The following is a 27,416-nucleotide window of genomic DNA, read 5'->3' on the forward strand; positions in this document are numbered from 1 at the left end:
CTCCATAAGCATTTGCCTTTAAAGCCAAGTGGCCTCTCCACTATTCCTTTTGAAATACAAACAACAGATCATGGTTCATAATTCTCACCAGAGACTACTCATAACTAATCAATTCTGCAGCTGAGGTACAGAGTGTTCAGCCTACACTAATGTACTTTCATTGTGCTTCACATCCAAGTGTCAGGAAGGAAAAAAACCTCGTAAAAACAGAACAATCTTTTCTTTAATTGCCTAAAACTTAGGATGTGGCAGAAGGCAAATGCTGACCCGAAGAAAAAGGGAATCGTCAGATCGCCAACAACAGCCAAGTTTTGCAAAAATAAAACAACTGGGGGAGAAAAAAGTGAAAAAATCCCCTTGGTTGATATCAAATTATGTATCAGAGAATAAGACAAATTCTTTCAAAAGCCAAATCCATTGAAACACATCAATTCTACGAGGATGTGATACCTGCCCACTGTTGCCACAGCAATTATAGAGATGTAGAGGACGATTTGGAGAATGTTTGTGCTGTATCTGATTATGCTGGAATTACTGATTATAAATCTGTATAATATCCTTAAAATAGATTAGGTTAATGCATTCCAAGGTTTCATAAAATATCAACCCCATCAGCGTTTAACCTCTTGTGGTGATCTCACAGACAACCATTGCTCGCTTGGGCTTTTGGTTGTAAAGTATATTTTGGTTGTAACTTTTGGTTGTAAAGTCGTTCTTGTATTGCTCAGGATGTGTGGGATTAGGAACTCTTGTGTTTTAATCCCATTCTTGAAGGAAATTTGTGGGTTTGCTGCAGAGGGCATACGTATCTTGGAATTAATCTTCAAATGAGAACTTTTTTTCTTTTCACAGGTCCACAGATACGTATCCTCATCTGCAAACTCTTACAGACTCATAGAGTCATCGAGACGCACAGCATGGAAACAGGCCCTTCGGCCCAACTGGTACTTGCCGACCAAGGTGCCCCATCTAAGATCGCCACATATGCTTGCGTTTAGAAAAAAATCTCGCTATAAACATTTCCTATCTGAGTACCATCTGCAACTCTCAGTCTGAAGAAGGGTCTCGACCCGAAACGTCACCCATTCCTTCTCTCCAGAGATGCTGCCTGTCCCGCTGAGTTACTCCAGCTTTTTGTGTCCTTCTTCGGTGTAAACCAGCATCTGCAGTTCCTTTCCACACGAGGCATTGTGGTTCCACATGCCCTGGGATCAGATTCCAATTGCCATTTTGCACATACGCTTCTCTAAAGCATTGAGTTACCAATCTATCTCAAGGTTAGGGCTATCATCAATGATATCCATATCTTCAAGTTGCATTAACCACGGCATAGGGACCCACCAGCAGAGGTCATTACATACCCACAAGGAACATCAACCCTGTCTGCAGATACAAGGAACTACAGATGCTGGTTGTACCAACGACAGACATTCCAAAGACATGGAAACATAGAAACATAGAAAAATAGGTGCAGGAGTAGGCCATTCGCCCTTCGAGCCAGCATTATGATCATGGCTGATCATCTAAAATCAGTACCCCGTTCCTGCTTTTTTCCCATATCCCCTGATTCCGTTAGCCCTAAGAGCTAAATCTAACTCTCTCTTGAAAACATCCAGTGAATTGGCATCCATTGCCTTCTGTGGCAGAGAATTCCACGTACAGGTTAATTGGCTTGGTACAAATGTACATCGGCCCCAGCTTGTGTAGGATAGTGTTGGTGTGTGGGGATCGCTTGTCTGTGTGGACTCGGTGGGCCGAAGGGCCTGTTTTGCGCGCTGTATCTCTAACCTAAACCAAACTAAACTGAAGAGACGCAAAGTGCTGGAGTAACTCAAGGGGTCAGGCGGCAACTCTGGAGAAAAAGGGTGGATCACCTTTCCATTTTCTCCAGAGATGCTGCCTGACCTGCTGAGTTGCTCCAGCACTTTGTGTCTACTTTGGAACGGGCCTTGTGTAATTCTCCCTAAGCCAATGATTTACATCGGCTGTACAGAGCCAACTTACGGTACTCATTCAATTGTCATGCTGACATTAGTTTATTTAACTTTGCAAGGGAATGAAATAATGTATATTTTAATAACTGAAAGACATTCTTCCAAGGAAGATGAATAACGGAGAATAAGTGGAAACTCAAAATCGAGCAGTCCTGATTATCGACGAGCTTACCATCCAAAATAGCCTCTCCCTTCCTATAGCTCAAACTCACTCTTTTGCTGTGAATCTGCCTTTCCAGATTTGGACTAAATGGGAAGTGATTCAGCTCAACTTGCAAGACAAGGTGACCAAAATAAAATGGGAAATGTGAGATGTCCAGTTGTGTGGTAGGTTTTAGTGCAAAGTCATTTAAATGGATGGATGAAATCACGGCCAAACGTAGAACAAGACTCGAGGGTCTGAGCAATAGGGAGAGGTTGAACGGGCTGGGAGCACAGGAGGAGGAGGGGTGACCTCATATAGGGCTGCAAAATCATGAGAGGAATAGATCGGGTAGACGCACAGAGTCACTTGGCCAGAGTAGGGGAATTGAAAACCAGAGGACTTTGGTTTAAGGTGAAGGGGGAAGGATTTAATAGGAATTTGAGGATTAACTTTTTCACACAAAGGGTGGTGGGAGCATGGGGCGAGCTGCCCGAGGTGATTGAGGCAGGGACTATCGCAACGTTTAAGAAGCAGTTCGACAGGTGCATGAATAGAACTGAGATGAGGAAAAACTTTTTCAGTCAGAGAGTTGTGAATCTGTGGAATTCTCTGCCTCAGAAGGCAGTGGAGGCCAATTCTCTGAATGCATTCAAGAGAGAGCTAGATAGAGCTCTTAAGGATAGCTGAGTCAGGGGGTATGGGGAGAAGGCAGGAACGGGGTACTGATTGAGAATGATCAGCCATGATCACATTGAATGGCGGTGCTGGCCCGAAGGGCCGAATGGCCTCCTCCTGCACCTATTGTCTATTGTCTATTGTCTATTGTCTATTGTCTATAATGGGACAGGTTTAGAGGGATATGGGCCAAACACAGGCAGGTGGGACTAGTGTAGATGGGACGTGTTGGTCGAAGAGTCTGACACCACGTTCTATGACTCTATGAATTAATGGCTCTATCACTCCAACAGTTCAGCACAGAAACAGGCCCTTCAGCCCACAATGTCCATGCCAAGTCAAACTAATCTCCTCTGCCTGCATGTGATCCATCTCCCCCCAATCTTCGCCTAGACCCTTCCAATCTCTGCATCCCCATGTGCCCATCTAAAAGCCACTTAAACACCACTATCATATCGGCCTCCACGACCACCCCGGGCATCGCATTCCAGGCCCCCACCAAGCACTGTGCAAAAAATGAAACTTTCTCACACGGGTCAGGACAAAAAAATGACAAACTATAATGGGAGGAGGACTGTTATATTGGATATTTATCATGCCATTGAAATAATTAAGGAAAGGCTTACTTATGCTCTCTCAGAGCACAGTACCCTCTTAAATATTATTTTCTTCGATTCAAATGTTTTTATTAAGCTAAACTTTTGGCTCCGAGCAACGTGCGTAACTCAATAATTTCAGTCGTGGAGTGGGTTTGGAAGCAGCCCAGATCTTCGTGACCGGCACACGTTGCTCCTTAGGTCTCGGTGACCAGCACACTGGACAGTTCTCCCAGGGGCTTATGTTTATTAAAACCCTTGCTTCTCAGTAGGTCTTGTTTGGAAACGGTTCAACGCCAGGACATAATCCAGACCTTCTTAAAAGCCGAGCACTGCGGCCCGGTACACAGCCAGAGGTGGAATTCGTTTTCTGACCCGCACTCCACGCGAGTCCGGTCAGCGTCTTAAGCCTACTTAGCTTTGGTCCCATTCACATGGCGATGGAGGTAGTACAGGGCCCTAGTGAGACCGCACCTGGAGTACTGTGTGCAGTTTTGGTCTCCAAATTTGAGGAAGTATATTCTTGCTATTGAGGGCGTGCAGCGTAGGTTTACTAGGTTAATTCCCGGATTGGCGAAACTGTCATATGTTGAAAGACTGGAACGACTAGGCTTGTATACACTGGAATTTAGAAGGATGAGAGGAGATCTTATCAAAACGTATAAGATTATTAAAGGATTGGACACGTTAGAGGCAGGAAACATGTTCCCAATGTTGGGGGAGTCCAGAACCAGGGGCCACAGTTTAAGAATAAGGGGTAGGCCATTTAGAACTGAGATGAGGAAAAACTTTCTCAGTCAGAGAGTTGTGAATCTGTGGAATTCTCTGCCTCAGAAGGCAGTGGAGGCCAATTCTCTGAATGCATTCAAGAGAGAGCTGGATAGAGCTCTTAAGGATAGCAGAGTCAGGGGGTATGGGGAGAAGGCAGGAACGGGGTACTGATTGAGAATGATCAGCCATGATCGCATTGAATGGTGGTGCTGGCTCGAAGGGCCGAATGGCCTCCTCCTGCACCTATTGTCTATTGTCTATTGATAGAAGGCATGAGTCAAGAAGCCTCCTCACTTCATGGCATGTTTATCACAGTTCAGTGAGAACTTCACGGTGAAGCTCAGTTTCCAGTGAAACTTCTTCCTGCTCCCCAGTGGATATCATTTTATTTTTTTTGTGCGTGCGTTTTTGGACTCACATATGGATTCCAGTCCAACCATTATTCAACAGCAAGCGAGCGTCAAAAGAAAGGAAATTAGTTGTCAGGTTCAGTGCAGGAGTCCATAAATCATTTTTAAGTTACTGAATTGTGAAATCTCTGTACGAATGGAGGTTCGTGGAGACTCGAGTGCAGTTTCCTGCAAATGTGCTCTTTCCGAAAAGGAACCGTGGGGGCCGAGCGTAGAGCGGTCCACTTACCACCTTGTGCGTAAATCTGCCAAAAGGCTTCGGGCTTAGCGAGGTGACAATTTGCCGTCTGAGGGCAGACTTTCTCACAGACAAAGGATTAGCTGAGTTGAGGGTTCACAGCACGCCAATTTTAATAAACGTGGACCAGAAGTCAATGAAAGGAAATCACTCATCATGTTAAGAAGTTGCTGAGGTGTCATTTCAGTGTTTTATGGACATATCAACAGGCATTCAGACAACGCGCAGCACTTTGGGCTGCGGAAGACCATGCCTAATGAGATGGCGCTGCGAGGAAAGACCACTTAATGTCTGAGGTAGCATTTATGCATGTGCAACACATAAATATAAACAGCCCACTTGGGGACACTAAGTCATAACACGCCAAGTCCTGAGGATCATTCATTTTATAAGACAGGGTGCATTTATCGCTTAATGCATCTTATTCCTGGTCCCAGAACAGTCATCAGCTTCATGCTCATGGCGATGTTCAATCGGGGTAACATTTCTACGCTAATTTCTCAATTGCGGTTGTGGAACGTAGAGGCCCAGTGTAGGGGAGTCTCTTGCCCAGAGTAGGGGAATCGAGAACCAGAGGACATAGGTTTAAGGTGAAGGGGAAAAGATTTAATAGGGAACAGAGGGGTAACTTTTTCACGCAAAGGGTGGTGGATGTACGGAACGAGCTGCCAGAGGTGGTTGAGGCAGGGACTATACCAACATTTAAGAAACAGTTAGACAGGTATATGGATGGAGCAAGTCTGGAGGGATATGGACCAAGCGCAGGCAGGTGGGACTAGTGTGGCTGGCACATGTTGGCCAGCATGGACAAGTTGGGCCGAAGGGCCTGTTTCCACACTGTATCACTCTATGACTCTATGGTGGCATTTTTCAATCAGCCAAAATGAAGGAAGTGCAGAATTTGCTGGGGTCAAGGAGAGCAAAACAATTTTAATTTAGTTTAGTTTATTTTAGAGATACAGCGTGGAAACAGGCCCTTTTGGCCCAACGGGTCCATGCCGACCAGCGATCCCCGCACCTTAACACCATCCTATACCCACATTAGGGACAATGTTTACATTTACCAAGCCAATTAACCTGCATACCTGTCCGTCTTTGGAGTGTGGGAGGGAACCGAAGATCTCGGAGAAAACCCACACAGGTCACGGGGAGAACGTACAAACTCCATACAGACAGCACCCGTAGTCAGGATCGAACCCGGATCTCCGGCGCTGCATTCGCTGTAAGGCCGCAACTCTACCGCTGCGCCACCGTGCGAGGGCCCTAATTGTTTAGTTTAGTTTAGTGATACAGCGCAGAATCAGGCCCTTCGGCCCATCGAGTCGGCACCAACCAGCGATCCGCGCAAACTAACCCTGTCCTACAGCTGGGACAGTTTATCAAGGACAGTTAACCTCCAAACCTGTACGTCTTTGGAGTGTGGGAGGAAGCCAGAGCTCCCGGGAAAGACCCACGTGGTCACGGGGAAACAGTACAAACTCCGTACACACAGCACCCGTAGTCAGGATGGAAACGGAGTCACTGGCGCTGTAAGGCAGCAACTCTACCGCTACGCCACAGTGTTGCCCCAGTGATCTGATAAGTTACTCCAGCACTTTGTGCCCTCGAGTGTAAGCCAGCATCTGCCGTTTCTTGTTTCTACTAAGGAAAATCATTTCAAAGATCCATCACATTTATACATGCATGGAGAGTAATGTAATTCAGAATCCATTGTTTGGCGAGATAATGCATTCACCTTGAGGCTTGGAGACCATATTTCAACAAGACCAGTCTCACCGATCTAGACACTTGGTTTCGATCGGCAGAAGGACAAACAAAACAATCTTTTCAACAGATTTAAGATTAAAATAAAAGGATAAAAGTAGACAAAATGAGTAGGGAAGGAACTGCAGATGCTGGTTTACACTGAAGAGAGACACAAAATGCTGGAGTAACTCAGCGGGACAGGCAGCATCTGTGGAGAGAAAGAATGGGTGACGTTTCAGGTCGAGACCCTTCTTCAGACCACAGAGTGAAGAAGGGTCTCGACCCGAAACGTCACCCATTCCTTCTCTCCAGAGATGCTGCCTGTCCCGCCGAGTTACTGCAGCATTTTGAGCCTATCTTCAGGATAAAGTAGACATTTGTGCAATGCATACTGAAAAAGTCCATCATTTTGTGACCGCAAGCAAAGGATTAAACCAAGGCGACGCACGAACAAATTGACCTTGGAAGTACTTCAGTATTTTCTCTTTCGGATGATTTATGCACAGGCAAATTGGAAGAGAAATGGTGATTGATTATTTAAGAAGGCAAAGTTTATTTTCTATTAGTCAGCTTTCAGAACCCTGAATGTTTTCACTAATGTAAGTGTGATTGAGGATTTGGCCAAAAAGTGGCATATGTCATTTAACCATGAGCGTGCTCACTTAGGATCTAAGAATTACGAAACTTTTCCTTTAAACAGTGTTTTGGGGTTGAGAGATTGAGGCCCTTCGGTCCACCAAGTCCATGCCGTTCACTGATAACAGTAGTCCTATGTTATCCCACTATCTCGTCCACCCCACACAGAGGCCATGCAACCTATAATCTCTTTGGGATGTGAAACCAGATCACCCAAAGGAATCCAGTGAAGGGTGGTGAACCTGTGGGATTCTTTGCCACAGAAGGCTGTGGGGGCCAAGTCAGTGGATATTTTTTAAGGCAGAGATAGATGGATTCTTGATTAGTACGGGTGTCAGAGGTTATGGGGAGAAGGCAGGAGAATGGGGTTCGGGGAGTGGAGATTGAATGGCGGAGTAGACGTGATGGGCCAAATGGCCTAATTCTACTGTCACTTTTGACCTTATGACCTTATGAAACCCACAGGGTCACAGGGAGAACATGCAAACTCCACACAGACAGCACCTGAGGTCAGGATTGAACCTAGGTCTCTGGTGCCGTGAGGCAGCAGCTCCAGCAACTGTGCCCTGGTGTATATGGGAAGAGATTTATGTGTCTATGTACATTAGGGTTGCCAACTTCCTCACTCCCAAATACTGGACAAGGTGACGTCACCGCCCGGCGCCCCACGTGACCTCACCCAGCCAGCGGCCACGTGCTCCCGCTCCACCAATGGCGGCCGCCATTGGTGGAGCGGGAGCGCGTGGCCGTTGGCTGGGTGAGGTCACGTGGGGCGCGGGGCGGTGACGTCACCCTTTGCCCCTTATTTGGGAGTGAGCAAGTTGGCAACCCTGCTAATACGGGACAAGGGGCGGTCCCGTACGGGACAAACCAATTTAGCCCAAAATACGGGATGTCCCGGCTAATACGGGACAGTTGGCAACCCTGATGTACATGTACACAAACGATGAACACCTCGAACACAGATAAAGTGTCAGCATTAAACTTTAACTTTTCATTGATTTGAGACCAGGAGAGGATTTGAGGCAGGGATCAAACTTGGCTGACAAAGGGGTGGATGGGAGAGAAGTGAGTGTCATCACATCATCTAAATAGTGTCAGATACATTCCATCTAACGGCATTACAATCTCTGTGGTGAATTGGCATGATCTCATGGAATGTTATAATGGATTTGAGTAGAATAGCTTTTTCGATATTAGTTTCAAATAGACCGGTTGGGCCCAAACCTCTCCTGCATTGGTGCAGCACCCCCCTTCCTCCCTACATCCCTACCTCCCCCTCCCCCTCCCCCCTCCCTCCTCCCTCCCTCCTCTCCCCCCCACTCCACCCCCCTCAACCCCTCTTATCCTCCCTCCCTCCCCCCTCTCCGTCCTCCCCTTCCCTCCCTCCCTTCCCCCTCCCTCCCTAGGAGATAGATTTAAACGTTAAAATGTGAATAACTTTAAAAATGTGACACTGATTTCAATGAAACTTCTTCCATTAGCACCAAAGGGATGTCGGTGAGTAAGGTGGGCCTGAAATTGTCGCGCTATCGTGTGCCGTTTTGGCCGTAGTTCAGGAACAAACAAACAAACAAACAAACAAACAAAATAATGGAACTCTCGGTGGCGTGTCACTGTAGAATAACTGTTCATGATACTAATTTGGCAGCACGGTGGTGCAGCGGTAGAGTTGCTGCCTTACAGCACCAGAGACACAGGTTCAATCCTGACTACGGGTGCTGACTGCACAGAGTTTGTACGTTCTCCCCTTGACCACGTGGGTTTTGTCCGGGTGCTCCGGTTTTCTCCCACAAAGTACCAAAGGTTTGTAGGTTTATTGGCTTCGGTAAAATTGTAAATTGTCCTCAGTGTGTGTAGGATAGCGCTAGTGTGCGGGGATCGCTGGTCGGGGTAGACTCGGTGGGCCGAAGGGCCTGTTTCCACGCTGTATTTCTAAATCAAAGATACTAGAGGAACAAGATAGACCACTCGACCCTAAATACTGTAGTACGTCACGGCACCATTTTAGTAAGCAGAAACTTGCAGAAACATTTTAAAAGAAAAATAGCAAACATCTGTGAATTGGTAGATGAGATATATTCTGCATAGTATCATCACACATACTGTTCCCACAAACATACTGATTACACTGCGAGAGGCAGAGCGAACGGGGGGGTTTTGCTTACTAAAATGGCTCCTTTGCGTACTACACTTCAGTATAGGCGATTTCAACGGAGTGGTCCACCTTGTTCCTCTAGTATCTTTGCTCTAAACTACATGGTGTGGTTAACTAAACTAAATAGCCAGGCGCACAAAAAGTAAATTTTTAACAGCATCGTAATAGCTAGTTGTAAAACCTAAGTTTATTGACTGACTTCGTAATTTGTCTTTTTATAGTCTTTGACAAGTGATCAAATTATTAAATGAAAAAAAAATTGGACGACAGGCAGTAGAATTTCATTTCACCACCAAGCACATGTTTTAAAGTTGTGTGAGCTAAACTAAACTCAGCAGATTATCTCCCTGCTTGTAAGATCTTGGTGTTAAAACTAAACTACAACTTGGAAATTTTGTACAAATTTGGTCAGTGTAAAAAAAATCTTTTTACATTCTCTGTTGTTAATTGGCATGATCTCGTTGAATATTATGATAGGTTTGAGTAGATGAATAGGTTTTTTCAGTATTAGTTTCAATAAATTCGAAATCAGTTTCGGGACGTCACGGTGGCGCAGCGGTAGAGTTGCTGCCTTACAGCGCTTGCAGCACCGGCGGCTCGGGTTCCATCCTGACCACGGGCGCTGCCTGTACAGTGTTTGTAGGTTTTTCCCCGTGACCTGCGTGGGTTTTCTCCGAGATCTTCGGTTTCCGCCCACACTCCAAAGTCGTGCAGGTTTGTCGGGAACTTGACTTCGTATAAATGTGAATTGTGCCGTGTGTGTGTGTTAAACCCCTGTCCCACTCAGGCGATTATTTAGGCGACTACAGGCAACTAGGCTGTCGCCACACGGTCGCCGGGGTGTCGCCTGTGCGGTCGTGAGTCGTCTCCAAAGAGTTGTAGCGTCTTTCTGGTCGCCGCTGGATTTTCAGAATGTTGAACATTTTTTGGCGACAGTGGGTTTGACGCCAATGAGCGTAGCTTGACGTCTCCTGACGTAGGCGCTGTCGTAGGTTGTCACCAGGTGACGTAGGTTGTCGTCGGTGCTGACTTCGGTGAATTCCATTGGCGACTACCTACGTCAACCGGAGGCCAAAATGACGTGAATTGTCTTCAGTTGCCGCCCACAGGGTCGTAGCTTGTCGTAACCTGTCGCGGGTGGACGTAGGCTGACTTCGGCAGTTGTAGATTGTCGCCTGTGTCTTCGTGGGTTGTCGCCTGCGTGGTCATAGGTTGTCGTAGGTGCGGTCGTAGGTGGACGTCCTAAGTCACGACGATTGGGTCGCCGGTTGTTGGTAGCTTGCCGTCGACTGTTGTTGTTGGTGTTCGTCCATCGGGTTCGAAGATGATCATGACTTCACTTTCTCATGGTGTGGAGTTGAAGTCATGACTGGCGCTTGACTTGGGTTTAAGTGAGGGGGAGTTGCGCAGATCGTCGGCCTCTCTCTCTCATCCCGGCCTATCGGGTTCTAGCAGCAAGACATAGTCGGGACAGCTGGGGACAGGTCAGGATGCAGTGGATGGTCAGAAGTGTCCCACGTTGAGGGGGGATCTTATAGAAACTTACAAAATTCTTAAGGGGTTGGACAGGCTAGATGCAGGAAGATTGTTCCCGATGTTGGGGAAGTCCAGAACAAGGGGTCACAGTTTAAGGATAAGGGGGAAGTCTTTTAGGACCGAGATGAGAACGTTTTTTTCACACAGAGAGTGGTGAATCTGTGGAATTCTCTGCCACAGAGGGTAGTTGAGGCCAGTTAATTGGCTATATTTAAGAGGGAGTTAGATGTGGCCCTTGTGGCTAAAGGGATCAGGGGGTATGGAGAGAAGGCAGGTACGGGATACTGAGTTGGATGATCAGCCAATATCATATTGAATGGCGGTGCAGGCTCGAAGGGCCGAATGGCCTACTCCTGCACCTATTTTCTATGTTTCTATATTTCTACGTATCTCACTCTGCCCTGTTTGCGCTCCACGGCGCTTTGCTGGGATCGTCTTTCTGCCCGTTGAACCTTCCGGTGGTTTCCTCCGCGCATTCCGCCGGACCCAGGCTTCACGTGCTAGGTAGGCAAGCCCTAAAGCCGCTGGAACCAACGACTTGCCGACTGTACATGTGGCATGCACACAAGACAGTGGAGACATCGTGGGGCGGGGTCGTCCAACTCCCTTGTAAGTCCCATTTAGGACTTGCCCACTGTCCACAGTCGACTAGGTGGTAGGTTGTTGTAGCTTGTCGTAGACATTGTCGTGAGCAGGGCGGGGGTCCAGTCGCCGTTTTTTCGGCGGCCTGCTACGACTATGACAGTCGCCGGCAGTCGCCTACAAAATCGCCTAAGTGGGACAGGCCCATTATAACGTGCGGGGATCGCTGGTCGGCGCGGACCCAGTGGGCCGAAGGGCCTGTGGCCGCAATGTAGCTCTAAACTAAACTAAAAACTAAATGGAACGCTCTCTGATGTGTCAGTCTGGAATATGTCTTTCAAGATACTAATGTTAATATAAAATACTAACTGGAACAAATAGCTCAACAGGAGAGAGCTATCTAGTTGTGAAACTGACTGGATTGATTTACAATGCATCGTAAAACCAGCACAATGATGACAGGAATACATTTGGGTAAATGCTTTTCCAGGGAATAAACTTACATACTGATAGATTCTGACTGCATTGCTTTGACTCTGTTAAAGTGCGTAGTAACACGGATAATAAATATTGAAAGTTTAAGGCATTGTGTTATAGAGTCGTAGAGTCTTACAGCGTCGAAACCCAACTTGCCCACACCGGCCAACATGTCCCATCTACACTAGTCCTTCCTACCTGCATTTGGCCCATCCATATACTAAAACTCTCGTTTGTTTGTTTGTTTGTTTGTTCCTGAACTATGGCCAAAACGGTGCACGATAGCGCGACAATTCTAGGCCCACCTTACTCACCATCATCCCTTTGGTGCTAACAGAAGAAATGTCATTGAAATCGGTGTTATATTTTTAAAGTTATTCACATTTTTAAGTTTAAATCTAGCTCCTAGGGAGGGAAGGGGGAGGGACGGAGGGGGGTGGAGGGAGGGGGGGGGAGGAGGGAGGATAAGGGGGGTGGGGAGTGGGGGAGGAGAGGGTGCTGCACCAATGCAGGAGAGGTTTGGGCCCAACGGGTCCACTTGGTCTAGTATCCCTCTAAACCTGTCCTATCCATGTACCCGTCTAAATGTTTCTAAAACATTACGATCGTATCTGCCTCAACTACCTCTATACACCCATTACCCTTTGTGGGAAAAAGTTATCCCTCAGGTTTCTATTAAATTAAAAATATATTGATAGGAAATTTAGATTGCTTTTGGAAGCAGAAAGCGAGATGTTTTGGCTGGTATCAATGATTTCTACCGAGCATGTACAAGGTCTTACTCTGAAATGAACAGTGCTTTCCCATTTTGAAGAAGCCAACATGATGCCTTGTCTCAATTCTAAAATGAGCCTCTGGCAATGAACGTTCAGTGGGACCCGTGGTCAGGATTGAACCAGGGTCTCGGGCGCTGCAAGGCAGCAACTCTACCACTGCGCCACTGTGCCTCCCCTAACCTTGCTCTGGGCACATATATGGTCTTGCGTAGGAAGGAACTGCAGATGCTGGTTTACACCAAAGATAGACACAAAATACTGAAGTAACCCAGCATCGCAGGCAGCATCTCTGGAGAAAGGGAATAGGTGACATCACCCATTCCTTCTCTCCAGAGATGCTGCCTGACCCGCTGAGTTACTCCAGCATTTGGTGTCTACCTTCGATTTAAACCAGCATCTGCAGTTTTTTTTCCTTGCACATGAGAGATTCGAACACGTGGAACGAGTTTTGTTCCCGGTGTTGTGCAGATGGAACAAGATTACGAGAGGGGAATGCATTTGCGACCACATCCAGGTCCCAGAGATAGCTCGGGGAATTGGACTGGGCTGATTTGGTTGTAAGACATGCTTGCACTGACGATATGATCTCTTGCAGAGTGTTGCACGGGATATTATGTCACATCGCCCTGGGCACTCATACAACAGCACAGCTTTAATAGTCTTTGGAAGGCAACGGGGTGATTGTAGACTGTCAGCGTGACTTTGTGTGGGGCAGGTCATGTCTTACAAACCTGATTTAATTAATTTTGAGAAGGTGGTAAAGGCGATTGATGGGGGGGACAGACTGTGCATGTTGTCTACATCCACTTTAGTAAGGCATTTGACATTGTTAAATGGTTAAAGGTTTAGAAGGATGAGAGGGGATCTTATAGAAACATATAAAAATTCTTAAGGGATTGGACAGGCTAGATGCAGGAGAAATGTTCCCCATGTTGGGGGGAGTCCAGAGCCAGGGGCCACAGTTTAAGAATAAGGGGTAGGCCATTTAGGACTGAGTTGAGGAAGAACCTTTTCAGCCAGAGAGATGTGAATCTGTGGAAGTCTCTGCCACAGAAGGCAGTGGAGGCCAATTCACTGGATGTTTTCAAGAGAGATTTAGATATAGCTTTAAGGGGTAACGGAATCAAGGGATATGGGGAGAAAACAGGAACGGGGTACTGATTCTGGATGATCAGCCATGATCATATTGAATGGCGGTGCTGGCTCGAAGGGCCGAATGGCCTACTCCTGCATCTATTTTTCTATGTTTCTATGCGTCTATGTCACTCAGGGCAGGCTGATCCAGAAGATTAAGGGATGGGATCCTTGGTGACCTGGTAGTCTAGATTCAGAACTAGCTTAACTTTGGAAGACCTACGGAACAGGTAAGTGGTGGAAGGGGATTATGTTGGCTGGAAGTCTTTGACTGGTGGTGTTCCACAGGGAGCAGTGCTGGGACCTCTGTTGTTAGTGGCATAAATACATGGATATGCAGGGGATGGAGGGATTACGGATCACTTGCTATTGAGGGCGTGCAGCGTAGGTTCACCAGGTTAATTCCCGGAATGGCGGGACTATCATATGTTGAAAGACTGGAGCGACTAGGCTTGTATACACTGGAATTTAGAAGGATGAGAGGAGATCTTATCGAAACGTATAAGATTATTAAGGGTTTGGACATGTTCGAGGCAGGAAACATGTTCCCAATGTTGGGGGAGTCCAGAAATAGGGGCCGCGGTTTAAGAATAAGGGGTAGGCCATTTAGAACTGAGATGAGGAAAAACTTTTTCAGTCAGAGAGTTGTGAATCTGTGGAATTCTCTGCCTCAGAAGGCAGTGGAGGCCAGTTCTCTGAATGCATTCAAGAGAGAGCTGGATAGAGCTCTTAAGGATAGCGGAGTCAGGGGGTATGGGGAGAAGGCAGGAACGGGGTACTGATTGAGAATGATCAGCCATGATCACATTGAATGGCGGTGCTGGCTCGAAGGGCCGAATGGCCTCCTCCTGCACCTATTGTCTATTGTCTATGCATGGGATTTTGGGATAGGCACATGGACGTGCTGGGAATGGAGGGCTAGGGATTGTGGTCAGGCAGATAAGAGTTTGTCTTGGCATCACAGATAGACACAAATTGCTGGAGTAACTTAGCGGGTCAGAGTCTGAAGAAGGGTCCCGACCCAAAATGTCACCCATCCTTTTTCTCCAGAGATGAAAGCAGCCTGCCCCGCTGAGTTCCTCCAACACTTTGTGTCTACCTTCGATTTTAACCAGCATCTGCAGTTTCTTTTCCTACATACCTTGTGTCTATCCTTCGGTATAAACCAACATCTGCAGTTCTTTGTTTCTGCATTAGGTTTTAATTTTAGTTTTAGAGATACAGCGCAGAAACAGGCCCTTCGGCCCACTGAGACCGCGCCAAAGTGCGATCCCCGCACATTAACACTATCCCACACACACTAGGGACAATTTACAATTATGCCAAGCCAATTAACCTACAAACGCGCACGTCTTTGGAGTGTGGGAGGAAACCGGAGATCCCGGGGAAAACCCACACAGGTCACGGGGAGAACGTACAAACTCCGTACAGACAGCGCCCGTAGTCAGGATCGAACCCTGGTCTCTGGTGCTGTGAGGCAGCAATTCTACCGCTGCGCCATCGTGCCATCCATGTTCGGCAGGGACATAATGGGCTGAAGGGCCTGTTCCTGTGCTGTACTACACTATGTTCTAAACACCTGACGGACGAAGTTCCTGAAACGTATCTTGACCTCCGCTGTGCAGAGCAACCATGGACTGATTCCACATTCACATTCCTGCCTGTCTATCTCAACTTCAACCCAAACATAGAGTCACACATTGTGGAAACAGATCCTTGGGCCCAACTTGCCCACACCGTCCAATATGTCCCGTCTACACTAGTCCCACCTTCCCTCCAAACCTGTCCTGCCCATGTACCTGTCTAACTGTTTCTTAAACATTGGGATAGTCCCAGCCTTAACTACCTCCTCTGGCAGCTTGTTCCATACACCTACCACCCTTTGTGTGAAAAGTTACCCCCTCAGATTCCTATTAAACCCTTTCCCCTTCACCTTAAACATAAGTTCACAGGTGACAGGAGTAGAATTAGGCCATTCGGCCCATCGAGTCCACTCCGTCGTTCATTCACGTCTGATCTCTGCCTCCTAATCCCATTTTCCTGCCTTCTCCCCATAAACCTTGACACCCATTCTAATCAAGAATTTGTCCATCTCTGCCTTAAAAATATCCACTGACTTGGCCTCCACAGCCCTCTGTGGCAATGAGTTCCACAGATTAACTGCCCTCTGACTAAAGAAGTTCCTCCTCACCTCCTTTCTAAAAGAGCGCCTTTTACTTCTGACGCTGTGACCTCTTGTCCTGGACTCTCCCACCAGTGGAAACATCCCATGTCCTCTCGACCTTGACTCACTCTTGGCACGAGACTCTGTGCGTCTACCCGATCTATTCCTCTCATGAAGTGTACCCCTCATTCTCCTGCTCTCCAAGGATTAGAGTCCCAGCCTACTCAACCTCTCCCTCTTGCTCAGATCTTCCAGTGCGGGCAACATTTTGAGGTCATATGATTTGGTTTCAGGTACAGACTGTTACAGCCGCACTTTGATTTGATTAAATGTATTTAAACCTTCAGTAAGCAATCAAAATATTAGTTCATGGTTATGTGGTTTTCAAAAGCATTATTTAGTCAATGAAACCTGAAAGTTCCTGGTTTTTCATGAAAATATTAGTTGTTCTTTTAATGCAAAGATGTTCTTTCCACTAATTTATCTTAAAAAAAGTGGTCTCCAATTCAAAACACATGCCCCAGATTCAGTCTGCTCTGATTGCCATTTTTCATTTGGGAACTTTGAAGAAGTTTAATTCACCAGATGAAAATTGTTTTTTAATTTTTTTAAATATTTTGGGCCATTTCAGCAAGTAAGAGGTCCAACTACTAGTGTAAGTGCATGTTGCCCTTGCTGTTCAGAATATTCATTGTCAAGGTTAAATCAAAATTAGATAATATCTCCACGCAAAGTTCTATTTAAAACAAATGACTTCTCGACAGTGTTTTATATTTCCGATTATTCCGGGACCAATCCAAAGAAAAGGAAATGTTTGACATTTCTAATTATCACTTCCAGAACTTGCGATGATGATGCCATTATTGCCTTTTCCGGTAATAGTTTTGCTTAGTTTACTTTGGAGATACGGCGCGGAAACAGGCCCTTCGGCCCACCGAGTCCGTGCCAACCAACGATCCCCGCACATTAACTCTATCCTACACACGCTCGGGACAATTTACACTTACACCAGGCCAATTAACACTTTGGAATATGTTTCCAGCGTCGCTCACAAACAAATGCAGCTCTATCGGATTTTGCACAGGCTGCCTTTGGACCATTGTGTGCAGTTTCGTTTAGTTTCGTTTAGAGATACAGCGAGGTAACAGGCCCTTCAGCCCACCGGGTCCGCGCCGCCCAGCGATCCCCGCACACTAACACTATCCTACACACACAAGGGACAATTTTCTTTTTACACATTTATACCAAGCCAATTTACCTACAGACCTGTACGTCTTTGGAGTGCGGGAGGAAACCGAGGATCTCGGAGAAAACCCACGCGGGTCACAGGGAGAACGTACAAACTCCGTACCCATAGTCGGGATGGAACCCGGGTCTCCGGCGCTGCAAGCGCTGTAAGGCAGCAACTCTACCGCTGCGCCACCGTGCTCTGGTCCCCCCCATTCCAGGAAAGACGTGGAGGCTTTGGAGAGGCTGCAGTGGTCTCCAAATTTGAGGAAGGATATTCTTGCTATTGAGGGCGTGCAGCGTAGGTTTACTAGGTTAATTCCCGGAATGGCGGGACTGTCATATGTTGTAAGACTGGAGCGACTAGGCTTGTATACACTGGAATTTAGAAGGATGAGAGGAGATCTTATCGAAACGTATAAGATTAGTAAGGGGTTGGACACGTTAGAGGCAGGAAACATATTCCCAATGTTGGGGGAGTCCAGAACAAGGGGCCACAGTTTAAGAATAAGGGGTAGGCCATTTAGAACTGAAATGAAGAAAAACTTTTTCAGTCAGAGAGTTGTGAATCTGTGGAATTCTCTGCCTCAGAAGGCAGTGGAGGCCAATTCTCTGAATACATTCAAGAGAGAGCTAGATAGAGCTCTTAAGGATAGTGGAGTCAGGGGGTATGGGGAGAAGGCAGGAATGGGGTACTGATTGAAAATGATCAGCCATGATCACATTGAATGGCGGTGCTGGCTCGAAGGGCCGAATGGCCTCCTCCTGCACCTATTGTCTGTTGTCTATTGTCTATTGTTACCCACAGTCCAGCAATAGAGCAACAGGAAGAGGTTGGATGGACTTGGATTGTTTCCTCTGGAACGTCGATTGTTGAGGGGAGACTTATTAGAAGTATGTAAAATTATGAGAGGCTTAGATAAGGTAGCCACAGAACTTTAGGAACCTCCAACACCAGAGGGAATAGCTACAAAGGGAAAGCTTTAATGTACAAGCGCGGGATGATCACAGGTCGGCGAAGACTCGTTGGGCCTCAGCGTTTCTGCGCTGTGTCTCTGAAGTATAAAGTCTAAAGACGGCACGGTGGCAGGAAAGCTACTGTCTTCCAGAGCCAGAGACCTGGGTTCGATCCTGACCACGGGTCTTGTCTGTACGGAGTTTGTACATTCCCCCCGTGACCATGTGGGATTTCTCCGGGCGCTCCGGTTTCTTCCCACACTCCAAAGACGTACAGGTTCGAGGGTTATTTGGCTTCTGTAAAATGTCCCTGGTGTGAGGGATAGTGCTAATGTGTGGAGCACTGGTCGGCCAAGACTCGGTGGGCCGAAGGACCTGCTTCTGCACTCTGTCTCTAGACTAAAACTAAACTATAAACTAAATGACCCAAGTGATGTGCATTGCACAACAAACCACAGTTCCTAGGATGAAACCCTCCACATGTATGATTTAACAGTGTGATTTAGCTGTTATTTTTAAGTATTAAATATGTTTATGTTGCTTAAGGTATTTTCCTCCTAAATCCCAATGTGCCATCTGCAAATAATAAAAAAATAATATATATTCTCCACACTTCTGTCTGTAGAAACACAACTCTGCCAAATTTAAGTTGATTGAAGAGATAAGAGGAAGCAAATGTGAAATAGGACCTGTGGCGTTCACTCGTGATGTGGTTGAAATAATTAATTTTTGTTCCCTACTGGATCAGCGAGGAGAAAAAATAAACAGAGGAGTTCTGAAGTGGATCATCTGGATTAATGCAGTCTCTCTACATTGGACAGGTACATGGATAGGAAAGGTTGAGAGGGATATGGGCCAAACGCGGGCAGGTAGCACTAGTGCAGATGGGACAAGTTTTGGCCGGTGTGGGCAAGCTGGGCTGAAGGGCCTCTTTCCACGCTGTCAGATCATGACTCTATGACAATGTAAATTGCTAATAACAATTAATTGCGTTCCTCAAGATTGGAAGGTGCTCGAAATATTTTAATCGCTTCATCGGTAATTTGGAACATCCCAAAGTACACCGAGTAGGGTTGCCAACTATCTCGCTCCCAAATACGGGACAAGGTGACGTCACCGCCCCGCGCCCCACGTGACCTCACCCAGCCAGCGGCCGCGTGCTCCCGCTCCACCAATGGCGGCCGCCCGGGCCGGGAGGCGGGTTGCTGTGCAACCTCCGTCAGGCGAACACACTCGGCCCCGCTCCCCGAACACACTCCGTTGGCCTACACTGTCCCCGGCCTACAGCGGTCCGCGGGCCTAATACGGGACAAGGGTGGTCCCGTACGGGACAAAACAATTTAGCCCAAAATATGGGATGTCCCGGCTAATACGGGACAGTTGGCAACCCTAACACTGAGGCCACACAGGAACAGACCATCAATATTTGAACGCATTTATTCACAAAATGCTGGAGTAACTCAGCAGGTCAGGCAGCATCTCAGGAGAGAAGGAATGGGCGACGTTTCGGGTCGAGACCCTTCTTCAGATTTCAGTGTGAAGAAGGGTCTCGACCCGAAACGTCGCCCATTCCTTCTCTCCTGAGATGCTGCCTGACCTGCTGAGTTACTCCAGCATTTTGTGAATAAATAACTTATACCAGCATCTGCAGTTATTTTCTTAAACTATCAATATTTGAACAGCATTTTTGAGACATTTCAGAAGGAAATTAATTATAATTAACACATTGCAGCCGTACCTTCAAACTAGGAATGGAGGTGATAGAAAATCCCGATTTGAGACAAGATAAATATATCTTTGCTGCTGATTCACATCATGGGATTGCATCTGGATCTCCAGGTTCAGGACAGTTTCTTCCCAGCTGTTATCAGGCAACTGAACCATCCTACCACAACCAGAGAGCAGTCCTGAGCTGCTATCTACCTGATTGGTGACCCTCGGACTTTCCTTGATCGGCTTTACCTTGCAATAACGTTATTCCCTTATCGTGTATTTACACACTGCAAATGGCTCGATTGTAATCATGTATTGTCTTTGCGCTGACTGGATAATAGCTTGCAACAAAGGCTTTTCGCTGTACCTCAATACACGTGGCAATAAACTAAACTATAAACTGTAAACTGACTCTTGCAGTCACGGCGAGAAACAGCGGAGAAACTAAGCAAGGTATTAAATGGGCAAGTTGGGCCGAGGGGCCTGTGTGCTGCTGTGTGACACTATTTCCCTTGATGGACTGTCTAGACTACAAGCCATGTTGTTCGAGTAAAAGGTTGGCTACCTTTGACTTTTATCAGGGGGAATTCACTTTTATTAGATTGTGAATCTTTGGAATTCTCTACTGGCAGAACAGTGAATAGGCAGTCAATAAATATTCAAGGCTGATTTTAGACTTTTTGGACTATGGGGATATCAAAGGTAATAAAGATCAGGCAGGAAAATGGTGTTGAATGGGAGAGATGTGTCAGGAGCCCACATTGTCTATTCCTGCTCCTATTTCCTGCACTATAAAACTGCTCTAGATACTCACTTTAGTTTAGTGTAGAGATACAGCGACGAAAACAGGCCCTTCAGCCCACTGAGTCCGTGCCGACCAGCGATCCCCTCACACAAGCACTATCCTACACACACTAGGGACAATTTTCAATTTTACCCAAGCCGATTAGCCTACAAACCTGTACGTCTTTGGAAATCAGAGCACCGGGAGGAAACGAATGTGGTCACTGGGGAGAACGTACAAACTCCGTACAGACAGCACCCGTAGTCAGGATTGAATCGAGATCTCTGGCGCTGTAAGGCAGCAACTCTACCGCTGCGCCACCGTGCCACCCTAAACTCTACATACTCATCAAATCAATAACGCCAATCGCAGGCTTTGGCCTTGACAGCACTTTCACTTCTTGTTCTTCATATATTTTTAACTTTTTGTATATAACAACGTGACTACCTTGACAAGGACGAACAGCACTTCGAGTGATCACTAATTCGTTTTGGGCAGTTCTCTGATTTCATATTAGGTTATTGATCAACGTTTGTTCCACATCTTAAAAAAATATATCTGGCAGTTTTGAATGTCTAAAATGCTCTGCAGGTTCTATGAGGATAGCCCTGAGATCGCCAGTTAAAGGGACGAGCCTGTCAACTAGAGACAGCCCAAACATATTCACAGACATTTTGAAATTGATCCGTAAGCTTCCCAAACACTGCAAGGTCACAAAGTCACAAACAATGACTCAACATAAAGTTTGCATCTCATGCCGAATCACATTGTTAAAAAAATATACTCAAACATAACACAACGGAATTAATTTCTGACTGGTGAAATGTCATACTCACACAGGAGAGTAGACCTAATATTTTTATAACGTATACATAATTTCTTTAATTAACAATTTCAGGAGGAGTTCATAAGGTCATAAGTGATATGAGCAGAATTAGGCCATTGGCCTATCAAGTCTACTCTGCCATTCAATCATGGCTGATCTATCTCTCCCTCTTAACCCCATTCTCTTGCCTTCTTCCCATAAGCCCTGACACCCGCACTCATCAAGAATGAGCGGCACGGTGGCGCAGCGGTAGAGTTGCTGCCTTACAGCGAATGCAGCGCCGGAGACTCAGGTTCGACCCTGACTACGGGCGCCGTCTGTACGTTCTCCCCGTGACCTGCGTGGGTTTTCTCCGAGATCTTCGGTTTCCTCCTACACTCCAAAGACGTACAGGTTTGTAGGTTAATTGGCTGGGCAAATGTAAAAAATGTCCCTAGTGGGTGCAGGACCGTGTTAGTGTGCGGGGATCGCTGGGCGGTGCGGACCCGGTGGGCCGAAGGGCCTGTTTCTGCGCTGTATCTCTAAATCTAAAAAAAAATATCAAATTGTTAAGTTGACTAATGTGTTTTGTTTAACACCTTGGGTTACCTTTAAGTACATTACGGACAAATTTAGCCCTCTTTCAACTAAAGGTCTAACACTACAAGAACATTTAAAAGAGGCACAGGTTTGTAGGTGAATTGGCTTGATGTAAATGTAAAACTGTCCCTAATGTGTGCAGGGGTAGTGTTAGTGTGTGGGGATGACTGTGGAGTGTGACTCTGTAGGCCGATGGGCCTGTTTCCGCATTGTATCCCCAAACGAAACTAATAACATTGAAGAGTATTGAAGGGTTTGAAAAAGCGGAGCCCAAGAGCACATATCACCATGTGCCTCCAATCATGTTCTGTTTCATTATTTTTCTATCTAATTAAATTAAGTCAGTTCAAACATGTTAAATAATCTCAAGGAGAAAGAGACATTATGGTTATTAATGGTTGTTGGGAAAGAGTCAAATTATTCCAGCCAAAACATTGACAAAGCCTTATCAGTCAAGGCCATGCAAAGTTAGATTTATTTTCATCACTTTAATTTTCAGCGCAATAAAATGTCAAAGCAAATTAGTGAGTAAACCATTCACTGTCAGTGTGCTTAAAACACACACAAATTAGACAACAGAAACTCAATTATCTTGAATCAAGCCTCCTTTCCTATCTTTTCTGCTTTTACTAGCATTGCAATACTCAAACTCAGCGGGTCAGACAGCAACTGAGAAGGGAATGGATAACATGGCGTTATGTGACAGGACCCTTCTTTAATCTGACCAGGTTATGTCTTCCTCATGTGGCTCGGTGGCGCAGCTGGTAGAACTGTTCATAAGGTCATAAGTGATAGGAGTAGAATTAGACCATTGGGCCCATCAAGTCTACTCCACCATTCAATCATGGCTGACCTATCTCTCCCTCCTAACCCCATTCTCCTGCCTTCTCCCCATAACCCCTGACACCCGTACTAATCAATAATCTATCTATCTCTGCTAAACAATATCCATTGACTTGGCCTCCACAGCCCTGTGCGGCAATGAATTCCACAGATTCACCACCCTCTGTTACGTTGTGTTTATAACTTTTTCTTCATGTCATTCAATGAAAAAGTTCCTGATATAATTTTTCTCATTCAAGGTATGAATGAGAAGAGCACAGTGCATTTCCATTTGTAAAAAAGGGCACATTCTGGTCTTTGTGATCAAACTGAACATTTTACCGCTGTTTTTCAAGGCACAGTGTTGTACGTAAATCACATTGAAACGTGTGAACTTTATGAGTGCCCGTGGATTAAATTCCATCCTCAGGAATTTGTGTTTAAGTAACACCAAGGCAGTAGCTAACCGTTGTATTCCAATTCCAAAATATAGTTCCATTGGATTTTTTTAAAAGATTTTTTAGATTTAGAGATACAGCGCAGAAACAGGCCCTTCGGCCCACCGGGTCCGCGCCGCCCAGCGATCCCCGCACACTAACACTATCCTACACCCACTAGGGACAATTTTTACATTTACCAAGCCAATTAACCTACAAACCTGCACGTCTTTGGAGTGTGGGAGGAAACGGAAGATCTCAGAGAAAACCCACGCAGGTCACGGGGAGAACGTACAAACTCCGTATAGACTGCGCCCGTAGTCGGGATCAAACCTGAGTCTCCGGTGCTGCATCTGCTGTAAGGCAGCAACTCTACTGCTGCGCCACCGTGCCGAACCGTGGAATGCAATGGAACAAAATTTCAGAAGCAAATTTCAAGTTGTACACACCACATTTAACACAAACGCCAAACAACATATTTCTCAGTCTTTCAATTGTTTATCTATAAATTAGTCAGATGGAATTATCAAGATATTTAAAATATATATTGGTAGCCTCGTACAAGTTAACAAAGGTGTATAGGAAAAAAAACTGCAGATGCTGGTTTAAATCGAAGGTTGACACAAAATGCTGGAGTAACTCAGCGGGTCAGGCAGCATCTCAGGAGAGAAGGAATGGGTGACGTTTCGGGTCGGGAAGTCTGAAGAAGGGTCTCGACCCGAAACGTCACCCATTCCTTCTCTCCAGAGATGCTGCCTGACCCACTGAGTTACTCCAGCATTTTGTGTCTACCTTTAACAAAAGTGTATTCGCATTTCGATTCTCACCATTGATTGGTAAGGGTGTCAGGGGTGATGGGGAGAAGGCAGGTGAGTGGGGCTGAGAGGGAGAGATAGATCAGCCGTGATTGAATGGCGGAGTGGACTCGATGGGCCAAATGGCCTTATTCTGCTCCTGGAACCTACGAATATTAATGAACGTTGGCTTTGAAAAAGTGTACCGATCATCTTAACAATTTCTGGACATCAAACTATGTTAATTAAGTTTCAATGACAAAATAAAGGGGTTTTTCTTTGAAGTTAAGGACCACAAACTAACCAGTAATAATGCAGAACTGGGAGCTGGCATAAATATTATCATGTGAAATCAGGACATTGATTACAACCCCCAGACTAGTATGATTTACTAAAGTACTTTCTTCTCTCTTCGATGGACATGACAGTTAACTAAAACTTTAGCCCAGTCTCAAGTTAATACTGTTGGTTTTTTTCATCCTTAACAAGGACCTTTTATTACGAATTCACAGTTTGCAAAATATTGCATTAATCAAAACTGCTATTCACACGGTTTACAAACATTGATTACAACATTGTCAGCCTTAATACTGAGGTAACGAGACAGTATGTAAATAAGAAAATCCTAAAACTTGAAACCTACCAACTTTAATTGAAAAGGTGACATAAGATGCGCTTAGAAACATAGAATATAGACAATAATAGACAATAGGCAATAGGTGCAGGAGTAGGCTATTCGGCCCTTCGAGACAGCACCGCCATTCACCGTGATCATGGCTGATCATCCACAATCAGTACCCCGTTCCTGCCTTCTCCCCATACCCCTTGATTCCGTTAGCTTCTTTAAAACAGTCCAGACAGCAGCACGTTGATTGAACGAGGAAGCAGCACTTATACTTACAAACGGCTTAAAGGAGTTCAGGTATTTACTAATCCCTCATGGACATCAAAGAATAAAAGATTGACGATTTTTATGAATATGAATTTCTGTATTCGGTGCGTTTCTGATAAAGATTGAAACTAGGAGAAGGAATCCTAATTCTATCGTGACTGACCTCCACACTGACAGCAACACCAGAGGCACCAGGTCACTTTTTACCACGTTCTTTGTAGATTCATGGTTTGAAAGTTCCTCAGAATTCATACACAGCCTTTAACATAGAACCATCATCTATCTTCATACACATTTGAACAACAATCTGTGCAATTTTCTGCAAGATAGAGTGATTGCTTGTCGAGTGTGCTTGACTGGAATTACTTGTTTAGGGAGGGCTAAGTTAAGGCCTGGATAGAGTGGATGTGGAGAGGATGTTTCCACCAGTGGGAGAGTCAAGGAACAGAGGGCGCAGCCTCAGAATTAATGGATGTTCTTTTAGGAAGGAGATGAGGAGGAATTTAGTTAGTGGTAAATCTGTGGAATTAATTGCTGTGGAGGCCGTCAATGGATATTTTTATGGCGGAGATAGATAGATTAGTGATTGTTACGGGTGTCAGGGGTTATGGGGAGAATGCAGGAGAATGGGGTTAGGAGGGAGAGACAGATCAGCCATGATTGAATGGCGGAGTAGACTTGATGGGCCGAATGGCCTAATTCTGCTCCTATCACTTTTGAGCTTATGAACTTCTGAATTTATATATTAGACAAATTAAAGACGTGCCTTGGGGTTAAACCAGGAGTGTTTTCTGAGCGAATAAACACTAACAAGACTTATAGCTCGGTGATAGATGTACAGACCGCAGTAGCCTGGTTCGCATAATACAGAAGACAATTTTTGTGTGATTTTGTCGCCTAATTCCTCATCGGAGGCCACTCGAAATGAGTACGACTGTCCTCTCCATAGGATCGGACGCCTGCGCGTGACTTTGTTTAACGTGGGGAGTCTGGTGCACAGACAGCCACCACACGGTCAATAGACAACAGACAATAGGTGCAGGAGGAGGCCATTCGGCCCTTCGAGCCAGCACCGCCATTCAATGTGATCATGGCTGATCATTCTCAATCAGTACCCCGTTCCTGCCTTCTCCCCATACCCACTGACTCCGCTATCCTTAAGAGCTCTATCTAGCTCTCTCTTGAATGCATTCAGAGAATTGGCCTCCACTGCCTTCTGTGGCAGAGAATTCCACAGATTCACAACTCTCTGACTGAAAAAGTTTTTCCTCGTCTCAGTTCTAAATGGCCTACCCCTTATTCTTAAAACGTGGCCCCTTGTTCTGGACTCCACCAACATTGGGAACATGTTTCCTGCCTCTAACGTGTCCAACCCCTTAATAATCTTATACGTTTCGATAAGATCTCCTCTCATCCTTCTAAATTCCAGTGTATACAAGCCTAGTCGCTCCAGCCTTTCAACATATGATAGTCCCGCCATTCCGGGAATTAACCTAGTAGGTCCTAGGTCCTTGACAGATCTGGGTCAGGATCCAGTGGCGTGGAGTCCAAGACGACCGGGGACCATTTCTGCTGCAGCCTTCATCCATCTGCCTTCCCAGCCAACGTGACGCTCCACTGAAATCGCCCAATGGTGCCCCTATGGCTTATGAACTAATGAACTCGTGAATAAATTCTGTACAGGGAAGGGGCGAGGTTGGAGCTGGTCAGTGCACTTACCACTCTGGTGATGTTGCTCTCGATCAAGTGGTAGAGGGGGATGATGTGGGTGATCTCCAGCTGCACGGGGGTTGGGCTGGCCTGGTCCTTGCCCTGCCGATGGCAGAGGTGGCATGTCGAGGGGCACTGCCCTTTCTCCTCGCACTCAATCTCCACGCCGGTGATCGGTTGCTCATCGGACAGCACCTGGGCCCCCAGCAAACTGGACAGGTATGAAATGAAGGGGATCGACTTGATGATCTTCTTGTTCCCCAGTTCAGTCGTTTCTGAAAGTTTCAAAGAAAAAGGACAAATGTCACAGCAAAGTGGACCGTGGAACACGGTGAGGAATTCAATGTATTGGCTGACTGAAAGATGCAATATGGAAACAGGCCCTTCAGTATTTTCCCAGCAGTCTGAAGAAGGGTCTTGACCCAGAACGTCACCCATTCCTTCTCTCCAGAGATGCTGCCTGTCCCGCTGAGTTACTCCCCCATTTTGGGTCTTTCCAGCTGCTTTCAGGCAACTGAATGGCCCTCTCATCCTGGTCATAAGGAATAGGAGTGGAATTAGGCCATTTGGTCCATCTAGTCTACTCCGCCATTCAATCATGGCTGATCTATCTCTCCCTTCTAAACCCCATTCTCCT

The 27,416-nt window shown here is 46.1% G+C and overlaps 1 protein-coding gene across 1 annotated transcript in view; it reads right to left on the reverse strand.

Annotated features, from left to right (window-relative positions):
* LOC144608288 (astrotactin-2-like) overlaps positions 1–27,416 on the reverse strand; it is a 908,904-nt gene that overhangs the window by 134,692 nt on the left and 746,796 nt on the right. The window contains exon 17 of the mRNA XM_078425904.1: positions 26,789–27,054. Coding sequence (XP_078282030.1) covers positions 26,789–27,054 — 266 coding nt within the window. The remainder of the gene's footprint in view (positions 1–26,788; positions 27,055–27,416) is intronic.

This window comes from Rhinoraja longicauda, chromosome 31, assembly GCF_053455715.1.
Source record: "Rhinoraja longicauda isolate Sanriku21f chromosome 31, sRhiLon1.1, whole genome shotgun sequence".
Classification (NCBI taxonomy): Eukaryota; Metazoa; Chordata; class Chondrichthyes; order Rajiformes; family Arhynchobatidae; genus Rhinoraja; species Rhinoraja longicauda.